We start from the raw sequence: 8,494 nt of genomic DNA, 5'->3' as shown, positions 1-8,494 counted from the left end.
TAAGCCACTCTAACTATAAGCTTTATCAAAAAGGAAAGTTTTAAACCTAGCCTTAAAAGTAGACAGGGTGTCTGCCTCACGGCAGTAACTTCATTCACAAAGTGAGACTCATATTCATTACATATAGAGTGATGTACCGGATTTCACGTGGTTGTTTCTGTGCATTTTGGTTATGACTTACAGCCAATAAAAAGCCAAAATTCAATATTTCAAAATTGAATATTTCATAAGAGCCAACTAAAGACAGGATTTTTAATGTTTTTTTTTTTTTTGGTCAACACGATCATAGGGAGGGCTGCTTTCACTGACGGCCTCCTCAAGGAGGAGAAGCCATAATAGGTCAAAGCTAAAGAAGCTATTCTTCACAGTGTGTTGCATCCAAACATATCGACGTAAAAGGTGAGAAAGTCTGATTAAAAGTAACAGGGATGTATCTGCAGCCTTGAATAAGTGATGGAGGGAGGACTTCCACAGAGATTCACAAGGTGTCCCATCTCCCTTGTGTTAAATCACTCCTGAACCAGAGATGACCTCAGAGGCATCTTACCTGGGCTGAGAGAAAATGGACTGGGCTGTTAGGTAAAGTTTGCATTTCATTTGGAAATCAAGGTCCCAGAGTCTGGAGGAAGAGTGGAGAGGAACAGAATCCATGTTGCTTGAAGTACAGTGTGAAGTTTCCAAAGTCAGTGATGATTAAAAGTGCCATGTCATCTGCTGGTGTTGGTCCACAATGTTTTGTCAAGTCAAAGGTGCAGCTGGCTACCAGAAAATTTTAGAGCACCTCATGCTTCCCTGTGTTGACCAGCCTTATATTGGTGCTGCTTTTCATTTTGCTCCTCTCCATACTGCTAAAAATGGCCAATGCATGCTTAGAAGAACAGAAAATAATACAGCTGGAGCACTAGCATAATTATGCACCACGGTGCTCTCTGACCATAGTTCAGACTTGACTGCTGAATAAATCAACCACTTTATCAGTTAGCTGAGGAAGGTATTTTCTGAATGGATTACTTTAACTGATTAGCTGTCAATAAATTTCCAGCTTGTGATTAAAGTTTGTTTTGAAACTAAGAAGTTGTGAATTTTGAGAAACGCTTTTCAAACAAGACCCGATCATTATTTGGGAACCATGGCAATTTGTGTAAAAACCGCAGATATTGTGTTTTGATCAAACCAAGGAGATTAAGTAAACACATAGAAACAAACTGATTAATTAATTCCCCAACAAAATGTTTTTTAAAACATTTGTTGTACACTTTTTTTTTGAGGTTTTCACCTTTAATACGTCCAAGCTAACCACAGTTGTTAACCCTCGGGGTTTCAACGTTTCTTCACGATGCTAAGTAGAAAACTGGTATTTCCCACGGTACGTGAAGGAAGCGGAAGCTTCGTCCTTCTGCTTCCTGAGGGAACAGCGCTGTGGTTGAGACGAAGCTAAAAGTTAGCCATGTCAAGTGCTGAGGAACCCTCCAGTGAAGCCCCAGAAGTTAAAGAGCATAAAGAGTTTGATGTAGAAGCCGAGGACCACTTCGGGGACAGTTATGGAGCCGAACCGACCCGATACATATTTTACAGGTAGTTTTCTTCCCTGGTTGTTGTTGGCTAACTTAGCCTCAGTAGCTGCTCTGTTAGCAAGGAGGTGTTTACTACAAGTTTCTATATAATGAAGTAGCTCTTTGCTAATGTAACGCCTTAGGTTTTTAGAAAGTAGTCTCTTTATAAAGTAAGAGCGGTAAAAATAAAAGCGAACGAGGAAGGCGTGGCACTTTGACTGATGGTAGGTCTTGTTTTGTTAGGAGCCGATCTTTAGTTCTCAGAGTTGGACCCCGTAAGCGAAGCTCCCCTCTGTAAATATTTGAGGTATGCAGTTGGATGAAAGTTGTGTTTTTGTCTTTCAGAGACCGGAAGGAGTGGGCTGATCTGGAGCCTGTTCCACAAGATGATGGACCAAATCCTGTAGTGAAGATTGCCTACTCTGAGAAGTGTAAGGGGGTTGCTAATGTTCCGAGAATGAGAAAGAAATTAGAAGACATCCTACAAGTGCATCTCAATAAAATAGAATATCATCGAAAAGTCGATTTATTTTTTTAAGTGATTCATTGCTCAGACTGTAATGAGCGTAATTTCTGATCATGTTGTTGTTCATGGCTCAGCTAATGAAAACCCCAAAAGTCTGGTTCCTCAAAAAATGTGAATATTACAAGAGAGCAATGAAAAAAAAATTAGTAGAGAAATTATAAGACTACTAAAAGTACATGCACTGTACAGTATATGCAATAAATACTTGGTGGAGGCTCCTTTTTGCATGAGTTGCTGCATCAATGCACCTTAGCATGGAGGGGATCAGGAAGCTTTAACAGCAGCCATCATCTATTGTTGGGTCTGGTGTCTGTCCTCTTCCTCTTGACATTACCCCATAGATTCAGTCAGTTTGCTGGGCAACCAAGCAAGCATGGTGATTAAAGCAGGTGTTGTTATTTTTGGCAGTGCTGGCAGGTGCTAAGTCCCACTGGTAAATGAAATTAGCGTTTCCATAAAGCTTGCCAGCAGATGGAAGCATGGAGTGCTGTAAAAATCTCTGTCAGGCTTTAGCTGTGCTGAAAAAACACATTGAGTCAACACCAGCAGATGGTGTGGTGGTGACATGGCACCGTAAATTGTCACCTACTGTAAACTTCACATTGGACCCCCAGCTGCTTGGATTTGGTGACTCTCCCCCCTCCTCTAGGCGCAGAGGCCGTAATGTCCTAAGGAATTACAAAACTTTCTTTGTTCTGAATAGAGGACGTTGGACCACTGACCAAAAGCAGAGTCCTTTTTCTGCTTTGTCCGCTTAAGCAGCTTCTTAGGATTCATGTGGTTTAAGCGTGGCTTAGCACAAAGCATGCGGGAGTTGTTCTGGATACATCTGTGTGGAGCAGCTCTGGAAGCAAAGACTCCAACCTTATTTCAGGCTTCAGAAATCTTCTCAGAAATATTTAATGGGCTTTGCTTCCTAATTCCCTTCAGGCTGCAGCCGTCCCTATTGCTTGTGCACCTTTTCCCTCCACTAAACTTTCCTTACAACTGAAAAAGGCTTGGGTATAGCACTCTGGAAAGCCAGCTTCATAAACAATGAACTTTTGTGACTTGCCTTCCTTGGGAGTGGGCTAGTCAGCAGTTTTCCCCATGATTGTCTAGGTTGTATTATTTGAGAAACTAGATTTGGGGTTTTTATTAGCTGTTTGCTGTAATAATCAACATGAACATGAATAAAAAATTAAAATATATCACTTTGCAATAAATCTGAGTTTCACTTTTAGAATTAAATTACTTAAAAGTATAAGCTTTTTAATGATACATTTATCTCAAATTAATAGTTAGGAAATATTTTATGCAAAATTCTTTCTGTTTTTGAAGACAGAACATAACCAAATGCTTATGTTGTCGTATGTTTCAGTTGCCGATGTTTATGACTATTTCCGTGCTCTCCTAAAGAAGGATGAAAGGAGTGAGAGGGCTTTCGCTTTGACGGCAGACGCCATCGAGCTAAATGCAGCTAATTACACAGTATGGTGAGCAGCACTTTAATGTGGAAACGGTGGTAAATGAAAGTGAACCAGAGAAGTGAGCTTAAAATGATATGCAGGGCAACAGCGTATAATCTGTTCTGTGTGAATCTGCTGTTAATGAAAATATTTTTAAGGTCATTTCCTGTGCTTTTACCTTATCTTCACAGTCCTGTGGTAGTTTAAGCATATTGGAGCTTTTTGACACAAGTTAGGACAAGATGGGTCATTCTGATGAGTACGTTATTAGGGTATAAATGATTAATTTGAGTATAAATCTTCTGTTATCGGGGTTCATAAGCAGTCTTAAAAAGCATGGAATTAACCTTTTATTATTTTCCAGCTCTGAATAATTAAAGATTTAAATGGAGGTTATCAATTAAATCAGGTTTCTAGACTATTGCTAAAAAACTGTATTTTTTTTAAATGGCTGGGTATTTTAAAATACTTTTCTATTTTTTTTTTTGACGTGCCACATCAAAAGTATGTGTCTAACTCATTGAGTTACTGAGTAAGAACCCACAGTTTTAAAGGTGGATTCATTCAAAGAGAGGTACAGTTTCAATACTTGTTTGTTCTCTACCTTTTCAAAGTCTGGGTTTTAAAATAGAGGTTCACCGATTGCAGTTTTCTGGCCGATTACCGATCTTTAAAAAGCCTGACCTGCCGATTTTGATTTTGGCCGATACAGATTTTTTTTTTATAACAGACACTGTCAGGTGTCATAAGGTCACAACACCCCTTCAGTGTTCGATGTCGTGAGTTGAGCACGTGGAGACGTGACCTGGTGGGTGGGTCTGTCAGTCAGCTCTCTCTCAGAAAGAGCAAAAAGGGACAGTGGGTGATTTTCAGACCTTTGCAGAGGTAGATAAGACTAGTTTCACACGCAAGAATCGACCAACCACCCAAAATTAAGGAAATCGGGGCTGATTGGCCGGCTGGTCAGTCGGTGCACCTCTAGTTTAATGTGAACCTTTCATTTTTAAACTGGGTTTGCTTTAGATAATGAAGCTATAATAAATATTTCTAAACAGAATAAAGGCATCGTAGATCACAAACTGTGCTCTAAATGTTCTGTGTTTAAAAGATAACTCAGTCCTGATTTGACATTTGCTTTTTTATTATCCAAGTTGGTCAAGATGCCAAAAACAGTGAAATAACCCTTTTAAGATTACTGCCAAATCAGAAGCAGCAGTGGCATTGTGTTGTTTCATTAAGTGTGGAACATGCAGATGATAAAAATAAATGATTTGTGCTCAAACATCTAGAATGTTCTAAAAACTAGAGGAAAAATCAATGAATCTCAGTCTTGAAAAATATGAAAGCTGAAATTGTAAAATGTTTAAGAACGCTTTGTTATGAGGTTAAGTCGTTTACTCGTTTGTTCTCAGAAGAAGTAGTTTTGGTTTAGAAGGATTGTTTGATCTAATGCTGGATCTGCAACCGTTCAGGCACTACAGGCGAGTACTTCTTCAAGCTCTGTCAAAGGACCTGAGGGAGGAGATGAAATATATTACCAACATCATCGAGGACCAACCCAAGAACTACCAAGTCTGGTGAGACCAAGTTTCCATTGTATGAATTAAACATAAAAACAGAGCTTAACAAAACATGGGGGTAGAGTCAAAATGTAGGTTTGTCTGCACATTTTTTCCTCTTGATTTCTATGTTCTAGTATTTATCTTGATTTAGAGTTGAGAGAAATTAGGTTCAGAACAAAAATAAATATATTAATTTCATTTGGATTGGACCCTCTTTGTAAAAATATTCCTCTTTTAGCTTTTATGTAATGATGTCCTAACTGTCTGAGATGAATTAGGAAAACGCATGAAAGATAATCAGATTTATTTATGCAAAATTCATTAACTTTAAGAAATTTGGTGCCATGATCAGTCATCCTTGTAAAAACAAACATGACAGGAAATGTGTAATTATTCTATTCTTCCAGGCATCACAGACGCATGGTGGTGGAGTGGTTGAATGACCCCTCAGAGGAACTTGAGTTTATTGCAGAGATTCTCAGCCAAGACGCGAAGAACTACCATGCATGGCAGCACAGGCAGTGGGTCATCCAGGTTGGTGTTGCTCCGGGTCGTTCTTTACTTCAGAAGCTGAGGAATGAAATCAGGGTTTCTGCCCACATCAGACTCCTCTACCAGACTGAATCTTTCCTTTTTTCTTTCTCTTTTTTTATTGCAATTTGCTGCATGATGGTGCCCTTGTTGGATACCATTTCCAGCTATTATGTGTTTTAATGTTCTGTTGGCACCGTTTCTTTGTGTTTGACCTCCAGGAATACAAACTTTGGGACAATGAGCTGGAGTTTGTGGAGAATCTTCTCGCGGAAGACGTGCGGAATAACTCTGCGTGGAACCAGAGGCATTTTGTTATTTCTCACACCACAGGCTTTTCTGATCCAGCTGTTGTGCAGAGAGAGATTCAGTAAGTCTTTTTAATTTCTGCATGAAAAGCTAATAATGTGTGTTTTTATAAGGATTTTATGTGATGGACCAACACGATGAGTGGGATTGGGAAGTGGAGGGAAAATAATGCACGGTTTTCAAAATGGTTTACAGACAAAATATGAAAAACAGCCATTATCATGTCTTGCTGCAAATTCTTATTTGGATCCAGGTCTGAACTTTGACTAGGCCATTCTGGCACATGAATATACATAGATGTAAATCACTCCATTGTAGCTCTGACAGTATGTTTTGGATCAGTGAACCCCGACTGCGATTTCAATAACCATAAAAGACTAAAAATCAGTTTTCTTTCTGCTTCACATTCATGCACAACCTTGTCACATAAAATCCTAATAAAGTACAAAGTTTGTGCTTGTAATGTGAGAGACTTAAAGCAGTGTGAATACTTTTGCCAGGAACTCCAGTTGCCACTTTTGATGAATGAAACATTGAGCAACAGAGAAAGAACTGGTGGAGGGAAAAATAAAATCACACGGAAATCTTCAGTATTTACTTACAAATAATCCATGGATTGTTTTTGCTTTGTGCTGCTGTGTGTGTGTGTGTGTGTGTGTGTGTGTGTGGCTGTGAATCTTTCAGCTTCATTCATTTTAATGATGTCTTGTTTTTGTGTTAAGGTATTGTTTGAACCAGATCAGGAAGGCCCCCCACAATGAGAGCGCATGGAATTATTTGAAAGGGTGAGGACTAAGACATGGAAAAACATTGAGCTACATATTTAAATTCCTGGAAACCTGAATGGGACAATCCATTTTAGGTTTTCTCCGGCTTAAGATTGAATTGGTCCCATCTCGGCTCGCGTATGATGCTTATGGGAAGCCGCAGGGGCTCAGACCAAGTCGTGATTTAGTTATTAAAAATGGAGAGGTTCTGTGGAGGCATTTCTTCTGATTTTCTTCTTTTGTTCCCTCAAGGATGCTGCAAGACAGAGGCCTCTCATCTCGGCCGGGTCTGCTGGAAAAGGTCCTGGAGCTGAAGGAGACGCACTGCTCGCCTTATCTGCTCGCTTTTCTGTTCGATTGCTATGAAGACGCTTTAGAGTCTATCTTCCAAAAGGAAAATATGGAACAGGAACAAAAGGAAACATTAAAAAAGGCTTTAGAAGTGAGCAATTATTGATATTTTGAGAAATTAGAACAGTTTTATTAGTTTTTAAAAGAAATATTTCCATGATTGAAGCAATTTATCTTTTTTTGGTTCTTCTTGTATTTGTCTTCCTCCTAAGATCTGTGAGCTTCTGGCCCAGGAGAAGGACACCATTCGTAAGGAGTACTGGCAGTTTTTGGGACGATCGGTCAAGAACAAATACAGAGGAAATAGTCCTTCGAACGATCCCGTGGCAGAGGAAGTCAAGCAGTCGGTTCCAGTGTCTGAAGCCCAGGAGATCAGCTAGAGCTCCAGTGGACCTCCCTATTTTCACTCCTCTTCATGCTCATCAACATTAACATGAGCAACCCACAGAGTTTGAAATCTCTGTAAATTGCTAAGAATGTGCTGAATAACTACGAACATAAGGTCACTTAGAAGGATGTACTCAGTATGAATAATAAACTCCCTATTCTTGCTTATTTCATCTGAAACCATTTAAATGCATAGTTTTTTTTTATATGTCAATACAAATCTTATGATGTGTGTTAAAGGACACTTGCTTTTGTTTGCTTGCACAACAGCTTCTAAATTAAAGCCTTGAGGGTTGAAAATATTTGATCAGTGTGGCTGAAAAGGTAAACAAGACTTTAATTTGACTGCTTGTTTGAATGCAAACTCATATTTGACAAAATCCATGAAAATCTTCGGATTATTAGTGAGTGTGGCTGGTAGGATAATTCATGTACTTCTGTTTAAAAGTACTTTAAGCTCTAATACTGACGATTGTTAGCAGGACTTGTTCTTTCTGTAACAATAAAGCAGCTGAGAGATAAAGCAGTGCTGTTGTATTCTGATCAGTGAAATTTTGGTGCATCTCAAATTAGAATGTTAATGAAAAGTTAAATTCAGTAATTGCATCAGTGCAATTGTTGTGGAACGGATGAGATCAGCCTTTGGTTCTGCTGAGGTGTTAAAGACGCCCTGATTCCTTTACTAGCAGCTCATCTGTGTTACTGGTTCTGGTGTCCCTCCTCTTTTGGCAATACTCCATAGATTATCTATGGAGTCCATTCATTTTAGGTCCATTCAGTTTGATGGCCAATAAAGCACACTTGACCCAATGGTTATAAAACCATTTTCTGGTTTAATGTCCCTTTTCAACTGCAGTTTTTCCTTCCACTCAATTTTCCCCTAATTTTCTGTAAACAGCCTGCTCTAGCAATTACCTTTTGTGGTTTACTCTTCTTGTGGAGGGTGTCAATGTCTGCTGGATAGCTCTCAAGTCAGCATTGATTGTTTGGGACATAAACTCCACATTATTTCTGTTTTAAAAGAGTAGCTGTACATTATTTTCAGGATGAACAGAAAAAA

The 8,494-nt window shown here is 39.1% G+C and overlaps 1 protein-coding gene across 1 annotated transcript; it reads left to right on the top strand.

The window, feature by feature from the left end:
- The first annotated feature begins 1,356 nt into the window (after positions 1 to 1,356).
- fnta (farnesyltransferase, CAAX box, alpha) lies at positions 1,357 to 7,960 on the top strand. Its single transcript, XM_047352600.1, has 9 exons — positions 1,357 to 1,575; positions 1,899 to 1,984; positions 3,440 to 3,554; positions 5,000 to 5,104; positions 5,497 to 5,623; positions 5,842 to 5,990; positions 6,652 to 6,714; positions 6,949 to 7,138; positions 7,260 to 7,960. Exons 1-9 carry the CDS (start codon positions 1,448 to 1,450, stop codon positions 7,425 to 7,427), a joined length of 1,131 nt encoding a protein of 376 aa, XP_047208556.1. The 5' UTR covers positions 1,357 to 1,447; the 3' UTR covers positions 7,428 to 7,960.
- Positions 7,961 to 8,494: the final 534 nt, after the last annotated feature.

The sequence above is a fragment of the Girardinichthys multiradiatus genome, chromosome 23 (genome assembly GCF_021462225.1).
Source record: "Girardinichthys multiradiatus isolate DD_20200921_A chromosome 23, DD_fGirMul_XY1, whole genome shotgun sequence".
NCBI classification, from domain to species: Eukaryota; Metazoa; Chordata; class Actinopteri; order Cyprinodontiformes; family Goodeidae; genus Girardinichthys; species Girardinichthys multiradiatus.
Note: the sequence above shows the minus strand (reverse complement) of the source record. Positions and strands in the feature narration are given on the sequence as shown.

Bases quoted from the DNA above. Each gene is read 5' to 3' on its own strand.
- fnta (XM_047352600.1), top strand. From the start codon at position 1,448: ATGTCAAGTGCTGAGGAACCCTCCAGTGAAGCCCCAGAAGTTAAAGAG. The intron at 1,985-3,439 runs GTAAGGGGGTTG...CGTATGTTTCAG, and splicing joins GATTGCCTACTCTGAGAAGT to TTGCCGATGTTTATGACTAT. The intron at 7,139-7,259 runs GTGAGCAATTAT...CTTCCTCCTAAG, and splicing joins CATTAAAAAAGGCTTTAGAA to ATCTGTGAGCTTCTGGCCCA.